Genomic DNA, 27200 nt, shown 5'->3' with positions numbered 1-27200 from the left:
GTGACTATAAAAACCTTTCTGTCCTCAGTGCTTTTGCTGAATGATGGATACCACCAGAGTTGTTACTCACAACATAGGTTGCCGTGTGCTGGTAAAGGAAATGATCAAACACTAACCCCAGGAGATTTTTATTGCTTGAATATGTTGCATCACATACAGTATAGAAGGACATAGGGCCTGTTCACATGAGTTTCAGGTGCGGATCTGCAGACGTGGTGTTATGTGTTTTGCTGCGTTTTTGCCGTGTTTTTTGATGCGTTCCAGGTAAAAAAAATAAAACATTTTTTGCTGGAGTGGGGCTGTCAGTATGTTAGCTGCAGTGCAGTGCGTTTTTTTGACGCATTTTGCGTTTCCGGACCGTTTCCTGACCGTAAAAAATGTGACATGCAGTATTTTTCTGTGGTAACATGAACGGACTGCGCACGTGAGAACTGTAGCCCATAAAACACATAGGGATACATTGGGATGCATTTTTAGTGCAGGAGCATACGGATCAGGTCAGCACACAAAACGGACGTCGTGTGAATAGGCCTTTAGGTGAGAAAGCTTTACAGTGCCGCTCAGTGACCACACCCCTCATGTATTTATTTTGTTTACTGTTGGAGCTAAAATATCAGGGGTCGTTTCCCTTTTGAAATAGAAAAATAAATTGAGGACACAGAGACCTCAATCTCTTTTTCTGCAGCCTTAGCACCGAATGAATGGAAAACACTAAGTACAGAGGTTTCCCATTAATTCACAAACTGGAGATAGTAAATATTTACTATCAGCCAGCTACGAATGGATAGAAGCCTCTGTACTGAGCTGCTTCTACCTATTCAGAAACTCATGAATGAACAAGAAGTCATGTGAAGCATGATATGCCACCCCTCTACTTCCTGTCGCCCCAAGGCTGAGCTGTTTCAGCCACCTGGCGCCCCTGTTGCCATGGCACCCTGTGCGGCCACACAGTTCACACACCCCAAATGCCCCCCCTTGGGTGTCACTGTCTGCTAGCTCCTGTCTGACATCCTTCAATTAAACAGCAGCTGCATCCAGTCAGCTGCAGCCACTGTTTAGGTACAATAGCCGCAGTGGCAAATTCCTCCATCCATGCTAAACAGAATATTTCTCCTCATCCCAGCCACGGTACACTGTTATCTGGTTGCAGAGCATTCAGCCTCATCCCAGCCACGGTACACTGTTATCTGGTTGCAGAGCATTCAGCCTCATCCTAGCCACGGTACAATATTATCTGACTGCATAGCATTCCTCCTCGTCCCAGCCACGGTACCATGTTATATGACTGCAGAGCATTCCTCCTCACCCCAGCCATGGTACAATGTTATGTGACTGCATAGCATTCCTCCTCGTCCCAGCCACGGTACCATGTTATCTGACTGCATATCATTCCTCCTCATCCCAGGCATGGTACAATGTTATATGACTGCAGAGCATTCCTCCCCTTCCCAGCAATGGTACCATGTTATCTGACTGCAGAGATGTAGTCCTCTATAGCTGACAGGATTATTTTGAATTGCTGTATAATGTATTGCTGCGATTTGTAGTCCCTCTACAGCTTGGAGTCAGTGGCAGAACTGGCCATAGCGCTCCACCACTGTCCTAAATTCATTAGACTGCGTTGTTTTATAAAAACTGTCACATGACACTAAAAAAAAGTGCCGGTAATTGGTATCAGTGAGTACGTGTTGAAAAATATTGGTACTCGTACTCGGTATGCAAAAAATGGTATTGGTGCATCCCTAATACATATGTTATGGCTTTGCTAATAATCATGTAAGGTATTTTTGTAGAACAAATTATGGTTTGACGAATTTGTTTAGACTCTGAGTCATGGTTATCAATATAAACTAATTTATGCCACAGTTAAAGTCTCATAAGCCACTAGTGTTTTTCTGGGACATTTTTCTGGTTGACTACAAAGGCTGGATTGAAACCAAAGGGTGTTTCTATGTTCTTTTGTGTGCCATTGTTCATTTAAGTGTCATTAGATATGGCCATCACAAACCCTTAAGTTCTGAATCTGCAAATAGAGAACATTTGTGAGAAAATCTTCGTGAACCTTATGGATTTCTGCATGAAAAGACTCCAATAATGTAAGTCTGTATAATTAACAAGCATAACATTTTACACTGTCATATTTTTAGTAAAGAAAAGCAAAAGTGTGCCCGTTCCAGAATGGGAAGGGTTGGGGATATAACAAACAATGCCACAGAGGGGTCTTAGCTATCATTATATGCAGGACAGGTGTGACAGCAGACAGTATGTGCAGAAGAGCTGTGCAGAGGGTGTCGCAGCAGGTAGTATGTGCAAAAGAAGACAGTGGACTGTATGAAAGCAGGCAGCATGTGCAGGGGGTGTGACAGTGGGCAGTAGTGTTGAAGGAGAGAAGTGTGGAGGTCAAGACAACTGGCAGTATCTGCAGGAGAGGAGTGCAGAGAGTTTGACAGTGGGCAGCATGTGCAGAAGAGGAGTGCAGGGGGTGTAATAGTTGGCAGTATGTGCAGGAGAGGAGTGCAGGGGTTATCACAAGGGGCAGTAGGTGTAGGTAGAGTGTGGGTGCCAGGAGACAGTAGGTGTAGAAGTAAGGTGGGTATTTCAGAGGGCAAAGTGTACAAAAGGGTATTGCAGAGATTAATATACATACCTGGGAACTGAGCAATGAGAACGGGGAACGGGGCTGGGCGCTAAGGGGTTACTGCGTATATGCTAGGGACAGGTCACTGAGGGATGAATATTCATCACCAAGGGGTTGCTGCACAGGCTTTTGAAGCAGAACACATACACTGCAGACAGGTCACTAAGGGGGTTAACACTTATTATCTGGTGGACTAATTGGTTAATGCTTCTTCTGAGGCAGCTGATCAATAAGAGTTTATTGCACATACACTGCAGGCTTGTCACTGGTGGGTTAATGCACATACTTTGCTGGTGTCAAACTGGCTGGAGAGCTCATTCAATTGAAGGGGAATTTGACTGCTGGTATGGATATCCAGGAGTGATGTGTATGTGCTGGGGGCAGCTTATAGGAGAAATACTACAGTGTAAAGCAATGAGAAACATCTGCAGAGGGAAGGCTGATATGAGCTTTACTCTGAGTTCTGAACCTCCAGACTGCATCTGAGCTCTGTGTGCAATGTTTATGGGGAGGACATGGGCAGTGTTAAATGTTACAATGTGTTTGGTGGGAGTGTGTGACTGAAGGAGTCTCTGGGAGGAGAAACTGGAGAGAGTGTACTAGAGGGATACAGGAGAAAGACCAATGTGTGTGCTGGAGCTTGGATCTAACTGGGGAAAAGACCAGTCAGTGTGCTGGAGGTGTGATGTTACTGGAGGACTAGAGAGAGTTTGATTTGCACAGTGGCAAAGAACTGAAAGCAGAATTTAGACATTGCATAATATAGGAAGTAATTTAAAATGTCAAGATCATCAACAGAAAACCTTTGCAAACCATTCAGTTTAGTAGCAGTTGTCAGTAGAAAACGTGGAGCCTTCTGTATTGCAATAGTGTCAACCAAAAACTTTTTGTAGCTGCTCATCAGCCCTGCAGCATAATGCTTTGTGTTTTCAGGAGGGCATGATCTGCATGAATCCTTTTGGAAATGTACTGATGGAGTAGGCAATAATGCCAAACTAGGTCATACATGAGCGATTTTATGGGGCAATAGCAATGCTATTTCTCAGCCCACCTTTGCTTTTTGCACATCAACTCTTAGCAGCAATAGTTTTAGTCAACTTAGTGTCAACCAGCAGTTCTACTTCCATGATCCATTGTGTTGCCCCATCTCCTTTAGTTGCCAAGGTGCACCCAAGTAGGTGGTGTGTCTTCTTACGTTACGTCAGATGCACCAAAAAAAAGGAATGTGTTAAAAAAGGAACAGGAAGCCAGTCAGTGAGAGTCTGTGAGGAGTGTTTGGAGCAGGACACATGGCTATGTGTGTTAAGCTGTGGACTACAGTCTACCGAGACACTGCTGGGGCACCTGTGTCCATACTGGAACCCTCTGTGAGCAGGCTGGGACTCTAACCCTGAGGTGGGACTTAGTATACAGGCGCTGAGCCAAATCTTGTATTTGCTGACAATAAGCCCTGTTGATTTTGTCATTCTGCTGAATATAAGCCATTTTATTAGATTGTTTGTGGAAAAGAATAAAAGTTTTGTGGCTGATACGGCTGGCTGCGGTTCATATCCGCCCTGAATATTACAGCCCGCATATATAGTAATTTATATGTTTGCGTATTTAGTAATTTGGATGAACTGACAGAAATTTGTTGATTTTCGCAGTTCGTCCGAATCCAAATGCACATCTCAACAATGAACAATTATTCTCTTTAGTGACAGAACTCATACAAAAATGTAGGTAGATGTAGAGGGGGACTGCACCCTAAAAATATGCTGCAAAAAAATATCCAAAAACAAAATAATTAAATGAGTTTAATGTACAGATTAAATAGATTTTAGGAGCCTTTTAGGGACAAGGGACTTGGACAATACATTCCATGTAAGGTTTGCATGCAAAACAGGCACTGTTGTGGTACTGAGAGCAAATCTGAAGAAAAATGCAAAGTAAAATGTATTTTATTAATATACTGACTAAAGACAGTAATCAATCTAGATTGTATTGTTTACATATAGTCTTATTCCTCTTGAGCCTGTTGATTTCATACGTGAAGGTCTATGTACAATGTAATGTCACATATAGAGTGATATTTAATACACTGTCACCGTTCTGGCATTCAGAGAATTAATATATGTGAATTGGCCTACTTTGGAAATATTACATGCATATATCGCCCTTGCATTCTCTCTGCAACTTTCCCCCTTCCTATACTTCCTCATATACTTCCATTTTGTTAGTCTGAGGAGCAGAGAACTATGCCATTAACCTTGAGATTTCTAAACACTCTGGAGCACTGCCCTGCTGATATAAAAGCTTTGCTGCTGATCTTATAAGATGGCTGCCTAAAGTCCCCGTCGGCTCTCATTAAGGAGGTGCACGGAGCGCACTCCTAAGAAGTCTCCACTGGCGCTCATTCTTCCTCCGGGGCAACAGTGACTGGGAGAAAGTTGCGTATAGGTGCAGAGTACGCTCTGTGCGCCTCCTTAATGAGACCAGCTGCCAACACAGATGTAGAAGTTAAGGCCGGCCGCATTTGCGGTCGTCTTAACATATCGATGCGGCCGGTCGGTCTCATTAAGGAAGCGCACAGACTCAGAGCGCACTCCTAAGGAGGAAAACAGGACAAAATAGATTTTTGAAAAGAATCGACAGGACCAGGGAAATATGAAGAAATAACGTTACTGTCCCGTTTTAAAACGGGACTCATGGTCAGCCTAGGTACCCAGAAAGCTAAGTATGCTTACTACATATATTTCACTGTTTGTGGTTGCCACCATCTACGAACACTTTATCTGAAATCTAGACTAACACAGGGAATTTTTATACATTATGTCCCTTGTCCAGAAATGTCTTCTTTGTACAGAAAACAAACAAAACGTGTACCCTGTGTTCCTATGTTTACCTATTATACGCCAGTTGTGACATCATAGTTTATATTATGGAAAAAAAAGTTGTAAATTATGTCATCAGCCTCCCATTCATTCTTCTCATTGTCAGAGGCAAATGCAGCAGCTGTCTGGACAGCTGGCCAGGCCATATTTTCGAAGCTAAGGTTTCAAATAGTTCAATAGTGGACTCTACTCTACTGAGAATTCCAGCTGCTTCTAACTCATTTCCCAGTGGTAGACATTCTCTTTTCTGCTGTCTGTAACTGCAAAGATACTATGAAAAAAATTAAGTCGTATATTTTGAAGTGTGATTGAATGTCACCCCTGCAGATGTTTAAAATGAAAGCCTTATGCTACGTTTACCAGTCATAATGTTTATCAAAATACACAGCTGACTATACACATAGCAATTTGTAATAAATCGAGGTTTGAGTGATCGCAGACAAGTAACCTATTAAAATATAGAAGGATGGAATAAACTGGATATTGTTTCCCACTTTGGAAGCAACTTAATATATATTGATTGAAAATGCTATGGGTCATTTATAGATGTGCAGGATTGATTTAAACTGATTGTTTATTATATCTGTATTATAATCAGTTCCCTTGCACGCTCACACACAAATATGTGTTTGAGCAAATGGAGATAGTTGTAAAAATTTGATGACAACCAGTTGATGTGGAAGAGTCACAATGAGCAAGAGCTCTGTAAATCAGTTGAAAGAAGGGTCTCTTTTGTTGACTTCTTATTTGATTTGATTAGTTGCATTGAGTTTAGTCTATCATATGGGTGAATTGTACAGCACTGCTATAAGAAAACTGTAAGAAGAAATGGAATTTACCTTATTAATAGGTTAATTATCATGTGATTTTTTTAAAGGTATATATCATTTTAAATGAACTCTATCATTGTCAGTGGGCACAAACAATTAGAAGCTTAAGGCCTTGTTCACACCAAGGGCGTTCCAGGAGCAGATCAGAGCAGTTACAGACCGTATCAAAACTCCGTCCAATTTATTCCAAAGGTATTTTGGGCTCTAGTTCATACCGCAGCATTCAGTTCCAGAGCATGTAAAAAAAACTGCAGCAAGCCCTATTTTACCTGCTCTGGGACCTCTAAAACGCATGCAAACACCCTGGAGCGCACCGAAAGCCCATTCTAAAGTAAAAAAAAGTGTTTTTTTTTTAACCAAAAACGGCCAGGAACGCATCAAAAACACGGCACAACCCACTGCACTGTGTGTGCAGAAACTCATGCAGATCTGGTCTGCATTTGGTCTGAACAAGCCCTCAAAGGTATTAAAACCTAAAAACAAAAATTCAATATATTGCTGTATATATACTGTCCTTATATGCTGGCTGCATCAGTCTTGACTTTATAGGCTGAGAACATTTTCAACAAGTACATAAAATACTTGTTGATCTTGTCAGAAATGCAATGTCCTTGTCACTTCCTGTGAGCTTAAAAGAAATCATATAAAGCCTTGTCTTTATTGTATAAGCCACTACTTCCATCAATCCACCGTGCAATGGAGACAAAGAAAGAAAGACATGTTCGAAGTCCAACCTGTATGACAATCATGGCTCCCTCCATAGATACAATAGAGAAATGAGTGTAGACAAAAAGGGAAATGAAGTGTTATTTGCAGGATTACTAAGTGAAAATAAAGGAAAGAAAGGCTGAAAATGAAAATTAATGCAGCCACCACATCTAAGGACTGGAAAGCTGCAATATTTACATTTTGGTTTGGGGTTTTGCTATGCCTTATTGTAGCATAGTCACACATATCTCTTAGATATGTTGATTCAGAAATCAAGAAAGTGTTAGAAAAGTAAAACGTAAATGAACATTCAAGTACAGGATCTCAAATTGAACTTGCTGGCCACAGTAGGATCAATGAAAAGTACTGTGCGTCAGATTGCTAAATGCACCTGTTAGGCACAGGAGGCATTCATTTTTAATTGTTTCACTATTTTGTTCTAACTAATTCTATAGCTTCACATGTTTCTAAAATTGAAATAGCAGTAAACCTTTCACTATTTGGTTTGCTTTCTTAGAATTGCCTTATTGTGTTTATTGATTTTTGCTGTCCTACCTGAAGAGAAAATCGTCACTGAACCTTTAACATTCTGTTACTGGTGCCTACAGTATATACAAACACAAAACCCAAAATGATTTAGTATTGAATAAAAATTAAACATAAAAAGGTTGACCAAACACCTTGAATTTAATTGCCATTTATGACAAGCGTGAAGGAACATTGAATCTGTGGAAGGATAATATTGCAATTTCTTACCCACTGGCCTAAATAATTACTGCACAGCCTAGCATGTGCATATTTGGGAATAGCATAACATCCAGTTGCACATTCTGGTTACGTGCTCTGTTGGAACTACTGTGAGATCGGGTGGTGCAAATAAATTGATTGTGCTACCTGGGTGCGATAAAAGCATTGCACCCAAAACAGGGAGACAGGGGCAGGATATTATCTAAAAAGGTATCATAATATTAGTATAATAAATTGTACAAATAGTCACCAAGTAAAGCATGTAATGTAATTTTTTTTCATATCAACAGCTGGGACGAGAGCAGCTCTATAAGCAGTGGCCTGAGTGATGCATCAGGGAATCTCAGTTCAGAAGAGTGCAACGCCAGCTCTTCACTCACTTCCCTTCCCTCCACACCCACCACGTCCAGACGGAGCTCCACCATTGCTGTAAGTAAAAATTGCTTGTAAGAAAGGATATCTATCGGATAGCAGTGTATAGTCATATTGGTTGCCTCTTATACAGTGAACATGTCTTGTGAATCATAGGGCGTTATTCACTAAGCTAAAACAGCTAAAAGTTTCCCAGCACACTCACCAGCCAGCATGCAAAAAAACTTGTCTCACCGCAAAGGTTAAAAGCAGCGGTTTAGATACACGTCTTCTGCAGAAAATGTGAAAGCCGCACTGCCTCGCCAAGGCACCTCCTATATAGTGCGGTCCTAAACTCTAAACTATGAGAGTCTCCATCTTGGATCACATGCAGCAAAAGATAAAATTGGGTGCAGGTTTGTCAGGAGGAAGCCCAACCTCCCTTAAAGGCACAGGGACACACAAGGGACCCCGCATATCACAACGGCAGCTGAGACCCCCATGCGTCACTGCACCAGCAGCAAAAAGTTTCCCAGCACACTCACAAGCCAGCATGCAAAATGTGGTGGGAAACTTTTTGGTGTTGTACTGTATAAAGCCCTTCCATGTGCACCTTGCTCTAAAGCTGGTAACAAATTGATGAGTGTGTTTGCCATTTGTTTTGCTTTATTCACTCAGCTGCCCGAAGTGAAGGCAGCCGAACCCCTGAAACAGCCATACATTGGCCAGCTTCCCGACCAATCAGGAGCCCGCGCAGCGAGTCATTACACGCTGCCCGACTTCCTGATTGGCCCGGGAAGCCGGCTCCATGCTCCCTCGTCTTGAGGTGACGAGGGAGCATGAAGCAGGCTTCCCGGCCAATCAGGAAGCCAGGCTCTGCGTCATTACACAACGCCCTGCTTCCTGATTGGCCAGCTTCCCGACGAATCAGGAGGCCGGGCAGCGTATAATGACAAGTAATGAGGGAGCATGGAGCCGGCTTCCTGATACAGGAAGTATCGGGCTAGGCATCGGAACATTTGGGCGAGTACGGCTACTCGCCCAAATACTCGGGATCGGCACCGATACCCATACTAGTATGGGTATCGGGGCATCCCTAGTGCAAATGCTGGTTCCCTGACTTTCCTGGTCTGCATAGTTGTTCAAGAACAGCGAATCAGAAGTTAAGCCAGTGGTTTAGCTTTATAGCCAGCTCACATATTTGTATCAGTAAAGTTATACTTTAAGCTTACATTTTCTTTGGTTGCTGGGCAGGCAACTAAAGCAGCAGTGCTTAATCTACCTTCATTCAGAGACACCTCCTTTATCAATATATCATCTCACACTGTCCTGTTTTCATCTTTCACTCTACCCACAATCATAATAGAGTAGCAGCTTTGTCACCCAACTTCCTAATTCATGCCATTGCAGAATTGTTGATTAGGTATGGGCCCTCACGTGTTTATGATTTGGAAGGTTTGCATACTATAAGCTGAGAACAGAACAGTGTAGGCTTAGCATGACATGGGGGCATATAAATAGGTTGGTAGAGTCCTAAACATGTGGATATGGTCAGCTGAGCATACACACTTATGGGGTGATTTTTAAAAGCAAGAGAGTATGTCACCAGCCACCTTTACTCTTCACCCATAAACGTTGTTATTGATCTGTGTTCGGCATGTCATCAGGAAAAGTGAAAGCTTCGCACAGCATTACAGCCACTAGATAGTGCCAAGGAGCAGCCAGGGATGTGCTCCATCTCCGGCTTTAAGTTTGTGCGAACAGTGTTCATCCCGATATATGCTCAGCAAACCCATTATAAATAAACCCCTTATTGAATAGAGAAGTGAGGTGGGATGCGTTCACTTGTCAAGCATTTTTAAGTGGTGCTGCCTTTTTAAATATAACTCTGATACTTTCTTGTGTGTGTCATTTCTGAAAAGATGCTAAAGATTTCTTAGCTTTGTTCATAGTAATTCAATACAAATTTTTTGTTGTATAGCTCCGCACAGATTCTGAAAAGCGCTCATTAGCAGAAAGCGGACTGAGCTGGCATAGTGAACCAGAAGAACGGGGATCACGCAGGATGGAGTATGATAGTGGTAGCCTAAAGTCAGAGCATGGATCATCTCGATGGCGGCGGGAGAGGTGTGATGATGCTCAAAAATCAGAGACTAAGAAGCCTGTAACGCTTGGCCAGCCACTGCGTAAAGGAAAAAATCCACCAGTTGGTGTGACTTCCCCAATTACCCACACTCCCACTGGAACGGCCACTCAAAAAGGAGGAGGAAGCGGAGGTGGTGGAGGTAATAGCATCTTAGAAATGTATTTATTTATGTAAGAGTAATGTTTAAGAAAATAATTTTCTGCTTTTAAAGTATGCAGTGCAAGGTTTCTGTTGACTGTATTGTGGTTTGCCCGTCATGTTTAGTGGATCAAATGATCAAAATGGTTTAGTAGGATGTCTGCAGTTGGTCTCTGGGATAAAAAACTTTGGCCAGCAGCAAGAGCAATAATGTGCTAAACCCTGGCAAGCAATCAATATTGGATTAGAACCATCGGAGGAATAGGTGATGTTTGGGTACTAGGGTTTGGGCATTTTACACAATAATCTTTATAGTCTCCTATTTCGGAGCCGTCTAAGTCTTCATGAAAACCAGGAGACCAGAAAGAAAATTGCCAGGACAACATACTATTTTAAAGTAGAGTTATCTTGTAAGGTTACTTATTTTCAAACCCTATTGCCCAGTAATTAGCAGGAAGTTGAAGGAGCAATGAAGTGTAAACGGAGCTAATTTTCCTGTTCCCAATTCTCTAACCTTCTCTTGTAAGTACAGTCCAGTGCAATCTACTTGTTGCACCTGTGGCAAGCACTTCCACCCTCATGATCCTAAGTATGAAATATAAATGGAGACACCTTTAATGTTAACCAAAAGCAATCCAGAGCAAATCATTATGTAGCGTCCATCCCTAACCACATGTCACTGCCTAAAGTCACCTTTAGGCAGTGTTCATATCTTTGCGTGTGTGGTAACACGTGGCACAACAATGGGCTGTGTATGCATTTACATTGCATTGCCATTGATTTTTAATGGAAAACAAGCAACCCTACTCTGGAGCAAACTACTTGGCATGTAATAAAGAACACATTCATTGTGAAAGAAAATGAGGCAGATAAGTTGAGAGCCCATTGAAAACTAAATGCATTTAAACATTTGCATCCGGGAACGTGCAAAGACACACAAGTGTTATTGGACCCTTATCTGCTATTTATTACCCTGCGCTTTTTTACACAACACTAATAAACATCCAAATGTCTTTGAAAGTCTTGTTCTTTGCTGGCCAGTGTGTCCGGTGTCAATCTCTATGTAAATATGTTTTGTTTAAGCTGTTAGTATAAAAAGATGATTTCTGTAAAAATGAGCAGACTTAATAAAGTGGCGTACAGAGTTTAGTAAGTTTATTTTGATATTTCTGTAGGTAAACCAGAGCAGAAAGCAACTGACAAATCTAAGCTCAGCTTAAAAACTGCTGGACTGCAGCGGTCTTCTTCTGATGCTGGACGAGATCCACGTTCACCAGATGCTAAGAAACCCCCCTCAGGCATTGCTCGCCCTGCATCATCTTTCGGCTACAAAAAGCCTGCTGCACCATCTTCCCCTCTCACTGGCAATTCTGCCACATTAGGCAAAACTCCCAAATCCTCAGGAATCCCCGTAAAGCCCACATCTGGCACCGTAAGTGGAAATCGGAAGACAAGCTTGGATGTTTCCGGTGCAGCAGAGCCTGGCTTTCTTTCACCCACTGCTCGCACCAATATACAGTACCGCAGTCTTCCTCGCCCTGCCAAATCTAGCTCCATGAGTGTTACTGCAGGCAGGAGCGGCAGTCGGCCACTCAGTAGCACTGTGGATGCAAGCCTTGTGCCAGTACACGGAAAGACAGTGGGGACTTCTAGTTCTCGCTTGAAAGAACCATCCAAAGTTGCCGGTGGTCGACTAGGTGTTAACCAGACAGATCGTGAAAAAGAGAAGGCGCGTGCCAAAGCTGTAGCTCAAGACACAGAATCTCGGACAAGTACGCCAAATCCAGTAGAACCAACTGTGAATAGTGTAAAAGACGGCACGCCAACTACACCTCACAGGTAAGAATTATTATCTAGTGCCCGTGCAGACATCATCTACTTACAGTCTTCTACACTTATTAAGATTTCACCCTTTCAGTTTATTTCAGGCCCAAGAAAGATAGAACAGAGAGGAAATGAAACATTAATTGCCAAAAAATGTTTGTAACTATTCAAGAAAATATTTCTTGCATCTAAGGGATTTAAGAATAAAAGGGAAAGAATGTCTTTTTTATCGTATGTCTTAACTAACTAGAGTAAAGTCTATGTCTGTTAAGCATCTTATTCATTCAGTTCATGGTACAGTTAGTAGTAGTTAGTCATTGTCAACTGAACTTGTTCTCTAATGTTGTTTACCCTCACATCCAAGTAGCCTCTTCGGTTCTTATTAGTATCAGACCCATATCCATTATTTATAGCCACATGGGTAAGTCAGTCACCATGGTGTCATGCAGTATGTCCCTTATCACCAAGGAAGCATGCAGTGTGTCAAGGCAGATGTTGATTGTCCAAGAACAGGACAGAAGAACAGAAGAAGTGAAGTTCATGAAACTAATCTGGTTTATTTGCATATTCAGGACATAAGGGGATTTATTGTCCGAGATACACAGCTTGAAAGTATGAATTGCTGTGTGTGATAGATGATGTTGAAGGCCACCACCCTTGTCTTGGGATGATTGTTCCACTTTCAGTTATGACACCAAACATATCTTCATTTTGTTTTATTCATTGTTTTCCTTATTTTCTAGGGCAATAACCAAACCTTTCATGAAGACTCCAACGTTATCTAATCTGGACAAAATGAACTCTAACAGCCTAGATTTTACACCCTCTGTTACAGACGTGGCACCAACCAAACAACATGAACTTCCCTCAGGCGTTGCCTGCCTCACTCCAAGTCCAGCTCCGATTCTGAATATAAACTCTGCCAGCTTTTCTCAGGGTCTAAGTAATCTTAGGATGTATCCTAAACTCTCGGCCTTACATCGTAGCATGGAGTCACTTCCGCTTTCTATTAGTGTTCCACCTGTACAATTTAGTGAAGATGGGGAAGATCAAATTCCTGACACTGGGTGGAATGATATGTCCCTCAAATCACCTGCACCTGAGAAGTGTGTCGCCAGGATCGCTTCTGTTGTAAAGCCGACAGTCGGCTCTACAAGTTTAAACAGAGTCCCGGCGGCAAAAGTCACCGGGAGTCTGTTTAAACAGCCCCGATGCTGGCGACGTACACTGTACGTCGTCAGTCACGAAGGGGTTAAACCAATCCTCTTCCTTCATGGTGCAGAGGTTTAAGATGTGTCCTTTTAAGCCTATTGCAGAGCCATGCACTTACAATGCAACCTCACACATTTAGGGCCTCTGTCAATGAGCTTTTGTTTGCTTCAAGCGGATTTCGGATTCCCATATAAAACTATGGGAATGCAAAACCCACTTGAAGCAGGTGACATGCGGATCAGAAAGAGATCAAGTGCAGATGATGTGCCTGTCAATGAATTCTGAATGATCTCGGAAGTGTTTTAAACTGAAGTCAAACTGATGCCTTCGACACAAGCCTATCAACACAGACACTTACTGTTTTATCTCACTTTCCACTGGTCTACATCCTGTAGTTATTTCAGCTCTTATTTGGTGCATCAGTGACCACTATAGTTACTAAACTTCAGATAGTTAATAATGATTCAATATTAGTATTATTTAAGTGATATCATGACTAATTCTTTAGTTTTCTGCTCCAAAGGTGATATGCTGGATTTGTTTATGATATCAAAATACATACATTTTAATATTCACTTCTGAAATTTTTTTCTACAGCACTATCCAGGATAGAAACACATTGCCCAAAAAAGGGCTGAGGTATGTACTAGTTATGTTTGTCATTTTAGTGAAAGTATACATTTGAATCATAAAACTTTTTTCATATTTTTGGCATACCTAATTTTGTTTAAATTAGATGTCCCACCTTTCTGTAACTTTTGTGCATCTTTGGCAGCCTTCTCTGAATTGTGGGATATGATCACCTTTGGTAAAAGCTGATAAAGCACCCACAGGTCCATAAGTGAGAGATTCCATTTCTAGCTAATACTAAAGCTACAGACAAACTGTCTTATTGGTCAGTTCAGCAGATTAACAAGACATGAAAACAATCTGTGCAAACTCTGATTCTGAATTGTCAGTTCAGCAGATCTATAACAATACACAAGAACTGATGATGAAAACTCTAACTGGCCTGGTAGGCCCTTATACTATACAGTGGGGTGGAATTTTTTTAAAAAACTACTTAAAGCGGTAACCCAATCTACTTGTCCCTACTTGTCATGACAATCTGCTTGTGATACAAACAATCATTTTAACCAAAACTGTATTTAGCCATGCTAAAAAGAGTAGCTTCTCATTGGTCCACGCCATCATCTGTCGGGCACTGACCGAAGACTGCCTGCAATTTGTGAGCGAAATTCAAAATGTCAAAATCCATAGTGCAGTCCACATTACTTGGGCAAGTCAACTTACCCTTTCATGCACATTGTGCGTGTTAGAGAGTGCTGCTGCCCGACTACCACAATATGGCACACTCTGGAATGGGGGCAGCACTCAGCGCACCCACATACAGCGCACCCACATACACAATGCCCTACGTGTGTGTTTATTCACATGCAGATGGTGGGGGTGGTGTTTTTATCCCTTTTTTTTTAATTTATTATTTATTTATTCCTTATTTTTTTCACTTAACTTTATTTCTATCACACAGGGGATAGCAAGGCCCTATGTGATAGCATTTGGATGCGACAGGTTCTCTTAATGAAGCCTGCTCTCCAATACAGAAGATCGAGCACAATGCTGTACCTCCTGTGCAGCTGAGACAGGAAATGCTGTGAGTACAGCGCTCCTGTCTCACTGATCGCAGATCAAATCGGAGAACGGCCATTCTCTGGTCTGCTCCCCGCTATCCATCCTGAAATCATTTCAGTGGTCCCCGTTTCCCCAGAAGAGCGGGAGACCCCAAAAGAGGGCAGGTGAGGCAAGGGGAAGACGGACTTTGGAGGAAGGCGGCTACAAGTACAGCCGTATAGATCGCTTGTGCAAGACATGTACAACAGCCCAGATCACTTGTACAAAATGATCTGCCCGCTCTTCATGTAGCCCTGAGAAAAAAAATTGAAAAAAAAAGATTAAAGTTGAAAAAAATTAGTCACACGAAAAAAAAATAATAAAAAAACAAAAAGATGTTTTAAAATCCCCACCCATACATACATGCGTGCAAACATGCATCGGGTGCGCATACGTGCAAAAACGACAATTGCCCCCATTATACGGCGCATGTCAAATATCACCGTGAACGTCGCAGTGAGAGCAATAATTTTAGGGCCATTAATCACTGATAACACTAAACTGATGAGCGGTAAAAGCTTTTAAAGCGTTGCCTAAGGCCAATTTTGGGTATGGTCTTTTTTTGCGATTTTATTTTAAGACTTGACATGTTTGGTGTCTATTTACCCGACGCGACCCCGTCTTTTATATTTTACCAAAAAATTGGGTCATACTAATTGTTTCCTAACATAATGTAAAATGGTGTGTGGTGTTGTGTGTCAGTCCTTGGATTCATATATGTTGTGGATACTCCAGCAGTGCAATCTCCCTGCCATAATTCCTCCTGGCAGTTTCCAGATTTCCTTGTCACTTCCCACTTTCTCAATAATATAAAATATGTGAAAAATCCAACAGGAAGAGGGGGGCCACCTCATATTCGCAAAAAAAGATGTAATTAAAGAGTGTCTATCTCACTAGTAGAGCCCACAAGAGATATTGGCATGTGGTTTAACTCTAGCATCTTTCAAACTGAAGTTGATTGAATCTTTAACTAACCCCTAAAATTCAACAAAACTGTTACAACTTCACCTGACATTAACAATTAATTCCTTACCTTTCGCCTAGCACTTAAAACATTTAGCCTTAACCCTAACATTGAACACATAACCAGTAACATAAGCTAACCCTATTGCTACACCCTAGCCGCTGACCCTGTGCCTGAAGTGTTTGTGTTGAACGCTTTCTTTTGAGCCCAGGACCACTTGCTCCGAAATCCCAGGTGCAGAACATGATTCCTATATCGTTGTTGCTAAATATTTTATAGCTGGCCAACCAAGAATCTGTCTCTGAGAACCACGCAGAAGGTGTCTGAATGGGAACTTCCTTAAAACTGCAATGAATTTAAAATATTTCATTTAACCTTCTTTCTAAGGTACCAGTCACATCATTCTCAAGAGGAACCCAAGGAAAGGCGACATTCACACACAATTGGAGCAATTCAAGATAATGATGATTTATCACCTCTACCCCCACCACTCGCACTAACTAATGTTGGCAAACCTCCATTAGCATGCTTAGGTAAGTTTAGACTATTCTTTCCATCTCGTAGTCAAGGCTACTAACTTTATCCTTGTCTTTTTCCGCTGTTTGCTGTAGACCTTAAATAAGGTTTCTTTAGTGACCTGACATCTGAAAGTGTTGGTTTACCTCACAACCACGGATGCTTTTTTTGGCTGCTTTTAGTGTAGATCAGTAGCTCAGTGGTTTGAATATCTGCCCTTTTAACAGTGTGGTTCTCATTTCATTCCAGCAAGGTCACTTGGTAGAAGTTTTCGTATGGGTACTTCAGTTTCTGTGTGTCCTAACAGGATTCATTGTGCAAGTCAGAAGGCTGCATAAGATTATAATAATAATCTTATATAATAATAATAATAATAATATATGTATCAAAGTCCAGGCCAAGGTCATGGCTTGCAGCAAAGGTTAAAAAGCCACAGTGCAAGCTCAGGGCGCTCTAAGCAAAAGAGCTAGTGTGTTTTTGAAGAAACAGTTTATGAACTGTTACCTGCATTTGTCATTGTAGCTGGCACTTAATGTCTGTGCATGCATGTTGGATTGTTGCTTGTATGTTTACATGTGCACACTGATAGGTGGTTGTGTTTGGTTTTTTGTATTTATATTCCTTAGTTCATGACGGTTGGTTGGTTGGATGTGGGTGGGTAGGTGTGTGTTCCGAAAGAAGAAATGTGAATTTGCTAGGGTATGGGACCTACAATGCAGGCCATACTAGGGGAGGGATCTATGAGAATAGTATTAGTATGATATGTATGAGAGTACTACTGGTAAAAACATCTATAATATCACGGCTTTATGCATGTCCACAACTATTATAACAGATATACTCAGGTGTTTTCCTCCTTACTTCAATTCAGCTCAGTTAACGCATTTTGATTTTTAAATAAGGAAATAAATACTAGAACATGTTTTATATAGGTCTAAATGTACGTGGCCGTTTTAAAAGAGAACTAAAGCCAGTATTTTGGGGGGCTTTAGTTCTCTTTTGGGTCGCAGGAATACATTTATTAATGCACTCCTGTGACCCAGAGTCAGCATCTATCAGGCTTTTGCCCCTATATGCTGACAGTGCAAAGCCACACTGCAGCCAGGAAAGATCCTGACAATATTGTCAGGATGCACTCTGCTGCTTGATTGACAGTTGGCTCTGGCTCTCTAGAGCCAGAGCCAGCTGTGCTGCCTCCTCCCTGTCTGTCCCTCCAGTGAGTGCTGGAGGAACTGAGAGCGGAGGGGAGAACTGTTCTCTGCACGGAGAAGACAGTGAACTGAGCGATCGGCAGTTTGTGATCACTCAGTTCTGGAGCTATAGAGCCGGCCCTTGACAGCTGTAGTGTCACACACCAGCTCTAACTATTGGGAATAATATATATAACTCTCCCAATAGTTCTCTTTTACATATTTAGCATATTGCAAGTCCTATGAAGCATTTGCATAGCACTGCCACACTCTAATATGCTTATATTATTCATTTTCATTGCTGCTGAATATTATAGGAAACTTAAAGATAGGCTACGCTATAGGACCTGTCCTTCCAGACTTGGAAATATTAATATCTGCATTAAGGCCTTGTACCATGAATGTTTGCTTTCGTATGAGCACCATATTTATGGAATTTATTTAGAAGGCATGGTATGTTATTTCTCCATCATTTTTTCTTCTTGCATAAAGATTTCTTCCTTTACAAAATCATTTACATTTAGGGCCTGTTCACATGAGATCAAGTCCTGATCAGCAGACGTGGAGCTGCTAATGCAGTGCGTTTTTGATGCGTTTTCGGTCCGGATGCTGACAGTTCTTTTTTTTTTTTAAGCCAAGGGGCTGTCAGTATGCAGATTAAGCCTCTGAGGTCACTTCCGCCCTCTCGGAACATCTACTTCCCTTTGTGTATGTAAAGCTGGTGATCAGACATGTATCAGATATTTGCAGGCATGTTGCTCGTGCTGGCTACAGCAATCTGCAGAGAACGAGCCCGCAGGAGACGTTGTTATTGGGTACACCCAATCTTGAGGCTCCGGGACTCCAAGGGTCAGTTCTGGAGTTTGTATGGGGATTTGCGAGGTCACCCGGATACATTTTTTTCCTTTACTCGTATGTCCATGGCAAGGTAATGGGCATGTTCCAAATGTTTGCAGTTCATGTCGTTACCTCTACCCCAACCTGTCTGTCTATCGTTGATAACATCATAATAAGTGGAGCAAGAATACAATTTATTTTTTTCCCTTAGCTGCATTGCGTTGCGTTTTCGTTGCGGTTCGTGCGTGACCGGACAAAATGTGACATGCAGTATTTTTTCTTTCGTAAGCTGAACAGACTGCGCACGTGAGAACTGTAGCCCATAAAACACATAGGGATACACTGGGATGCATTTTGAGTGCAGCAGCATACGGATCCGGTCAGCACACAAAACGGACGTCGTGTGAACAGGCCCTTAAGGTTCTCATCCAACCTTATTTGAAGTAGTTTTTATAGTTCCTACATTTTCCGGTAGCATTTACATAATGTGCATTAATCTTGTGAGTCTCTATGATTATTTCCTAAGTTTCCTTGTATCTCATGCATTCCTACCTATGACCATGTTCTGTCTGTCTGCTTACAGTGAGCCCATCATCTGCTCCTCGTATTGCTCGATCCAGCAGTATTCCAGCTCACGACTCTTCTTTTGAGCTTTTTAGCTCCTCGAATCTGGGAAGTTCATTATCACTTGCTGACAGACCCAAAGGAACAATGACTAGGTCTGGCTCATTTAGAGATCCCGCTGATGATGGTGAGAATATTGCACAATTTCAATGCAGCAAAACTGATTTGAAGATGTAATTATATTTAAAAATATGTTTTCATGTTTACAATTTGCACATGTTGTTATGTAGACCTTTTTTATTGACTGAAATGTCCTGTGCTTGAGCTAGAAATTGTTTCCCTGACCAATTGGTATTGGTTTGAGTTTTGCAAAAACAGCGCAAAATTGTCAATATAGCATCTCAATGTGCATGCAGTCATCCATTTATGTTGTGTATCATGTAATACTGAGTTTTGTATCTAGTGACAGTCTGTATTAGAGGTGCACCGAAATGAAAATTTAAAAACGAAACTGAAATGAAAAAAAATTTCAGGCCTTTTTTCAAAAAAAGTTAAATATTTAATTTTTTATAATGTTTTTTTATTTTTATATATTCATTTTTAATAAATATTTTTATTTTTTACTTTACTGTTGGGGGCTTCGGGGAAATATTAGAGGTCTAAACAGACCCCTGATATTTCCCTTTTAAAATAGAAAAAGAGATTAAGGACACACAGTTATCAAGCTCTTTTTCTGCAGCCCCTGTTATCAATGAACAGGAATCCTCTATACTGATTGTCCCTGTTCATTCATAACTTGTGCAGATTTTATGTTTACTATATACACAATCATGAATGAACAGGAAGTAATGTAGTTCACTTCCCATTCATTCATTGTGGACACATTAAACATACTCTGTCCTCCAAGTGCCATTTTCGGTCAATATGTTTTGGCGGCCAATATATCAGTGCATCCCTAGTCTGGATATTACAAATATTATAATGCTTCTATAGTTGTATTGACAGCTTTAGTGATAGTAGAAAATAATGCATCTGCTAGATAATTTGCATGCCCATAACTTTTCAAATGTTATTGAAATTGAGACCTTAAGGCGGACCTTTACCCATTGCTGAATACTGAAAAATGGCCTGGCCAGGAAGGGGGTGAAACACTATGGCCTTCAAGTGGTTAAAATAACAACAAACACGGCTTTAGAAATGTTTAGTAATGACAATCTACAAATGCATACTTCTAGATAATTGCCGGCTTTGTATTCTTTACATACCTTATTTCCCTTTTCTTCTCCAGTCTTCTGACAGTGGCCAAGTTAACTGAGGGCAGATTACTAGATCTCCCTTTACTTCCTGCAACTCTGGCACATGTGACTAGGACATATGACCATGTGCATCATCCCAGGGGAGGAAATTTCCCCCTAATGAATGAGGAGAAGCTCTGCTGACTTCCAACGTCCATTAATGTGCAAAGAAAAATACAGTTTTTTTTTATTGCATCTATAAAATAATTGGCAAACAGCATACAGATGGCCTATCTGCTGTGATAATTTCACTGTACACAGTGCAGAAACACTTTCTGAACTTTGTAAGTACTGGTGGGTTTGGATTCAGTCACCTGTAGTCACCTGTATCTGTTAGGCAATACAGACAACAGTACGCTGAAAAACTGCCATCAGTGCTAGCGCTAGTTGTCATCAAAAGAGCAGGGCATGCACCATTTGTAGCAAATCACATTCCTGAAAGTCTCCATGGCATCAGTGTTCACAAACTATGAACTTACAAGTTTAGTATAATGGCTTTATTTTTCAGGAAAGCTTTACATTTTTACTAATCTGATGATCCCTTTATTTTTCAGTTCACGGTTCTGTTCTGTCACTGGCATCAAGCGCATCGTCGACATACTCTTCTGTAAGAACCAACTGTATAAAAGTGTAGCTGCAGCCACAGCTGCCCATGCTGTGTTTAGAAATCATTATGTTCATTAGCAGTGCATGAAAGACTCTGCTTGTGCTTTGAATGCAAATAAGAGTGTAGAGATACATATTAATAAGCAGCTGGAAGACTGTTTACTCATGCTGTAACATCCTCTCTTTATTTTTCTGTGGCATGCTACGCTTGTCTATCAGGCTGAGGAAAGGATGCAATCGGAGGTACATTCAGTGTTCTATCCTTTGTTGCAGAGCTCTTCTCTCACCCTCTTTTTTTTTTTTTACTCTCATGATTCACTTCTAAGTATTATACCTTATATATATTACTAATATGATATCTTACACCTACAGTATACAGTACATGCTAATATGTACGAACATTATAGTAATATATTGTGTATACTAATACAGTATATCCTAATAAAAGAGAACATCATAATATACTAATGTAGCTTTACTAATACAGTAACATTTAACAATTTCATTTTTTGAACTAATATTTATTTTCTTTGTTTCACTGTGCAAATTAGCAAATCCGCAAGCTGCGGAGGGAACTGGAATCATCACAGGAAAAGGTTGCAGCTCTGACGTCACAGCTGTCTGCCAATGTAAGTTCTGTGAGTTGACTTTTATTCATACTTTCTAGTTTTAAGTATTTCCATAAACTGTCGGATGCCTATCCATCTGAGATTGCATTACCCTAGCTTGTTCTTAGACCTGATCTTAGGTTCTCTGTATTGTTCTATTTGGGTCTCATTCTTTATAGGTCATATAGTCAGGAGAATTTCCTGACATTGGTAGATACTGATCTTTGATGCTGTGTTTCTGGTGTAACAGGGGAACTGCCACTTCTCACACTATGCTCCCATCCCTTCCCTCCAGGTGACCCTGCTCAGTCCCCATCTTGTGTCTTTGTTTTCTGTCTCTAACTTCGTCTATGTCCCTGCCCAGACATACATATTTTGGTCTAAAATAAACTGCCTTTTTTTTCTGATGTACCTAATGTCATTATAACATCACTCAATTAAGCTTTCATTGTACACCTTTTTATTGCATTCTTGTGCTAGTCTTTATTTTGTTGCTTTATATAGATTTAAAATAAACAGAAAATAAGTATTTCTGTGATTTGTTCCACAGTTCTTTCTTATTCCCCAGATGTGAGATTAAAGTGATACTCCAGACAAATTTTATTTAAGGTTTTGACATAGTAGGAAAGAGTTAAAGCCTCTGTTAGGTTTCAAGGTTATATTTGACCCTCTTAGGGAGATTTCCCCCTAATTTCCATTGTTGGTGACAGTGTCCCTGAAACAGGAAGTGAGGAAAAAGCTCCAGCTGGAGTATACAAATTAAAAGCTGACAGAGGCTCTACCTTCTCCCACTAAAACCCAGACTGGTTTTATTGCTGTTGTATCTCTTTTGGTAAGATTTCACCTCACTTTCTGTCCTACTCGCAAGTCTGTCACAGAGACAGGAAGGGGAAATTCCAAACACACAGACTGCAATAAAAATCTAATAAAGGCTATAAACAAGGTTCTATCCAAAACGTTTACTGGAGTTAGACTAGAAATCAAAGGAAACATCTGCAAACTTTACCTTCTTGTTCTCTAAATGGTATGAGTGGACAAGTAACTATTTTATCGAAGATATACAGTATTATCATATTAGAATAAAAATGTTACAAATGTATAGAAAGTGCTGCATAAAAGTGACTGCATGTCCAAAATAATAAAAGAAAACAAACTCCTTCATGAATTAATAGTTATTGTAGTGGTTACATACATGTGTTTTCCTCAGAAGTATTTCTCTGTAATAGTTCAAGTGGAAGTGCACTTTTCCATTAAGGCCTTTCCCCCACTCCTGGGCTCTCTTAATCACTTCTAAACATACATCGCATCAGGCACATTCTGAGCATCTACCAAGCCATTGCTGTCTACTATATAGGTGGACAGTGCCCAGTTGTAAATATAGGAGTGTGTGGCAGAGAAAGACAAAAAAAATCTGCCCAAAGTGCAGGATGTGAGGTATGTATAGATGCGATAAGGAGGCCCTAGGGGGCAAGGGGGAAGTTTATTTTCTTTTTATACAAAAGTACATGTCATCATAGCAATGCCTCTCAATAATTAGGCTTGTTTCTACAAGGTTTGTAAAAATGCATAAGCATCAGGCAAGAAGGAAGGCTACAGATGTAATATAGATTAGCCAACAGTGTGAACCAAAGAGAATTATTTAGTTTTAGGTTACTTGTTATTGTATAATTATCCCAATTACATTAGTAAAATGCAGCATAGAGAAAACATTGCTAAATTATTTTCTACCATGGATCTTATATTGTTATCAGTGTCTGATAAAGCACTGACTCACTTGCCAGATAAAATGAAAAGTGACGTTTTTGTGTATTCTGCTCATCGCAACACATTTAGTGCTTGGGTGACTGTGGTGTCTTTGATTTGGAGAATCATTGGCCACATAAAGACTTAAAGTGACACTAAATGCAGGAGTTAAATCTTAAAAATACACTCAAGTACTTTAACTAATAACTAGAGCTGCAGCTAACGATTTGATCGTGGATGGGCAGGAAATGTGAGGCGGGGAGGAGGTGCGGCGTGTGGAGCGTGGATGCGAGCGGGTCTGGCAGCGGCGAGCGTGAGGTGGGGAGGAGGTGCGGCGCACAGCGTGTGGAGCTGTGAACAGGGCCAACTGAACGGAAGCCGATTAATCGATTATTGAAAAAGTTGACAACTTTTTCAATAATCGATTATGTCGATTAGTTGTTGCAGCCCTACTAATAACAAAAATGTTGCTTATTTGTGCATGACCCTCAGTCTCAATACAAATTAGTAAACTATACATGAGATTGTAGTCCTGGAGTGAGCTTGGAGCTGTGGCTACTTTACAATAAACACACAGGGACCATGGGGAACAAAGGTAGCCACCCTCCAGAAGGAAGGACAGTATCAGTACAAATTCAGAGATGATTTGAGAATCTACAGCCAAGTTATACACAAGTGATATACAGTTTTGTTAATAGTTCAAGTACTTGAATTTAGTTTAGCGTCGCTTTAACTAGAATGGTCAATACTGCAGCTGGTGCTCAGAAACTTTGCAATGGTCTTTAGCCTTTACTATATATGTAATTTATGCCACAATCAAGAGATGTGGGCGTGGTTATGCCTTCTGTTATACTGTACATAGTTACATAGTATTTGAGGTTGAATAAAGACACAAGTCCATCAAGTCCAACCTTAGTGTGTATGTGTGTTAATTTGCATTTGTATATGTGTACACGAGTCCCTTTTATGTCCTTGTTTTTAAGTTAGTCTGTACCCCTGTATGTTACGGTCTCTAAGGAAGGTATCTAAATGCTTTTTGAATAAATCAATACTCTCTGCTGATACCACTTCTTGTTCCAGACTTTAACCGATCTCACTGGAAAAAAAGCCCCTTGTGGTTAAATCTTTTCTACACCAATTTTAGGTGGTGGCCTCTAGTCTTTATTACAGCGTTTACTGTAAAACGTTTATTGCTGATGTTGCCATCAAAATAATGTCCTCCTAATCGCCTCACTTCCAGTGTGAACAAGTTTAAGTTTAATAACCTTGTCTCACAGCTTAGGTCCTCTAGCCCCTTAATTAGTTTAGTTGCCCTTCTCTGGACTCTTTCCAGCTCAAGGACATCCTTTCTGTGGTATTCAATCTGTGGTCTACTATGGCCCCCAAATCTTTTTCCATTTCTGACTTCCCTAGTGGAGTACCCAATAATATATAGCACTTTTTAACCACAAAATGCATTACTTTAAATTTTTCAACATTAAACCTCATCTGCCATATAGTTGCCCACTCTCCTATTTTATCAAGGTCCTCCTGTAATGTTATAATGTCTAAGTCCGTGTCTATTACCCTCCCAATTTTAGTATCATCAGTAAACACAGAAACATGGCTGCTTATACTTTCCCTGATATCGTTAATAAACAGATTAAACAGTATGGGGCCTAGCACAGAACCCTGGGTCACGCCACTCTCCACCATAGACCAATCTGAAAAAGAGTCATCTATCAATACTCTGTGGACACTTTATCAGTTCTCTATCCATGTACCCACCATGTCATCTATGCCCATAGATCTCAGTTTGTGTACTATGCCTTCCATTAGTTATTTTTTTCATGCATGCATGTGTGAGATTTGATAGATTACAAAAACAATGAGTATACTGCAGTCTGCAGTCCTTTACAGATTTATAATAGAAGTGTTTTTTTTATCTTTGTAGGCAAACTTAGTTGCAGCATTTGAACAGTCTTTAGTGAACATGACCTCCAGACTTCGTCTGCTTGCTGATACTGCACACGAGAAGGTGAGTAATGCCAAATGAGCAATATTGCTGGTTTACCACTACGTCAGTAAATAAGAGCTAACGCATATTTAGTATTTTTTAAAGAAAAACTGACTCTCCATTAGTAATTCTTCAGATTTTTTGTGACATGCTTTAAATTCTGTGATTGGTGAACGTTAGGGATAAGCATTGACAGGGAGATTTAACGTCACTAAAATGTTTGGTGAAATGTGGTACATATTGCTGATGGTTTGGGCAATAAATTACTCCTAAGAGTTAGGGAAGTTTATTTCAACTATTTCCACTATTCTGTTTTTGGGCCAAAGCTAAAAAAGCTAATGGTAACCCTAAAGGCAATCCTAACGCTTAAGGTAAGCATAATCTTGTGATAGCACTAACCCTTTGTTTGCAAACAAAGACATGTGATCACCATGGCATCAATTTGATCAAGAAAGTCATGTCACATATCAACAGGGTTGTTTGCATGCTCCTAGTATTAAACTAGAAATGTATTTTTGATCTATGCCCAACAATTGCATATTAAAAGAAGTGTCTCCTAAACATAATGTCTGTGTTTGAATGGAATCTGTATTGAAAACTACAGTCACAATATAGATCAATTGTTATTTTTTATTGATTCACTATGATACAGCTTAACAAGTCTCTGTAATCTGCTGCATCAGAACCTATATACAATTCCATTACCCAAAGGTACCCATACTTGCAATGAAATGATTCTGATGCATTTATGCAGTGATCTGTATATATAAGAATCTAGAGCTGCTTAATAACTGCCGAGACCGAAAAGCTGTTGTGGAAAACGTCAGCCGATTTTCAGTTTTCCTCTGCTTACTAAGCAGGCATAAAACCCGGAAACTTGCCTGACTTGCACTTTGTAATGGATGTGCATCTTGTCTAAAAAAAATGTTCTGTAGATGGACGGACTGCTTTCAGTGGAACAATGAGAAGTCCTTAAGGAAGGGCAGTTTTAGAATGTACGTGAAGAAAAAAAATTGAAACGTAAGCATGTGAATTGTACAATTGTAGGATTTAACAGAGAGCTGCTAAAATCTAATTTTGGTTTTAAGATACCGTATAAGAAGATAGCTGGTTAAAAGTCAAAGGGTTACCTCACGTATGGTGCAAGTAGATGGTCAGCACTTTGGAATGTGTTTATAGAAATCTTTGGGTTTATTGTATTGCATTAAAGATCCACTTACTCGCAGTACACCCACATGGCTAAGGGATGCATTACCAGTGTTTTATTGTTTTATTGGAATTCACTATGTTATGTTTAATTCATCCTGAAGGTTGACCACCTGCATTCATGCTTGTGTGAAGTGTCAATATGATCTTTTAACCCTTAATTCTTGCTTCAATTTTACACTTAGGCCTCATACACAAGGGTATTGTATAATCTTAGCTTGTATTAATAGCAGAAAGGGAGTTGGGACTACAGAACACATCTCCTACTCGTTATCTCCATAACAAAGGGGGGAGGTGTTCTGTTTTCTACAGATCTGAACAAGGCAGGGCTAAACAAACAATGCAGTGCATAGTACACAGGACAGGAATGGATTCTGGCAGCCCCAAAAGGTATTTATTTGCACTTGTCAAACAAAAAGAAAACGCTTTAAATGGATTATATACCAAACCAAAAGAAAGCAAATAAAGTTCATTGTTAGGGATTACAAACACTTTAAAGCTAAACACACAGTCAGCAGTAAAATAATATTTTCATTT

At 40.4% G+C, this 27200-nt stretch overlaps 1 protein-coding gene across 1 annotated transcript in view; it reads left to right on the top strand.

Moving 5' to 3' along the window:
• Positions 1-27200, top strand: part of NAV1 (neuron navigator 1) — a 147203-nt gene that overhangs the window by 89927 nt on the left and 30076 nt on the right. Inside the window, exons 4-14 of the mRNA XM_018563650.1 lie at positions 8087-8225; positions 10129-10432; positions 11607-12270; positions 12999-13361; positions 14065-14106; positions 16490-16635; positions 19229-19396; positions 21059-21111; positions 21330-21353; positions 21662-21739; positions 25395-25478. Of these exons, the coding sequence (XP_018419152.1) occupies positions 8087-8225; positions 10129-10432; positions 11607-12270; positions 12999-13361; positions 14065-14106; positions 16490-16635; positions 19229-19396; positions 21059-21111; positions 21330-21353; positions 21662-21739; positions 25395-25478 (2065 nt within the window). The remainder of the gene's footprint in view (positions 1-8086; positions 8226-10128; positions 10433-11606; positions 12271-12998; positions 13362-14064; positions 14107-16489; positions 16636-19228; positions 19397-21058; positions 21112-21329; positions 21354-21661; positions 21740-25394; positions 25479-27200) is intronic.

The sequence above is a fragment of the Nanorana parkeri genome, unplaced genomic scaffold, assembly GCF_000935625.1.
Source record: "Nanorana parkeri isolate BGI_ZX_2015 unplaced genomic scaffold, ASM93562v1 scaffold683, whole genome shotgun sequence".
Lineage (NCBI taxonomy): Eukaryota > Metazoa > Chordata > Amphibia > Anura > Dicroglossidae > Nanorana > Nanorana parkeri.
This window is presented reverse-complemented; position numbering and strand designations above follow the sequence as displayed.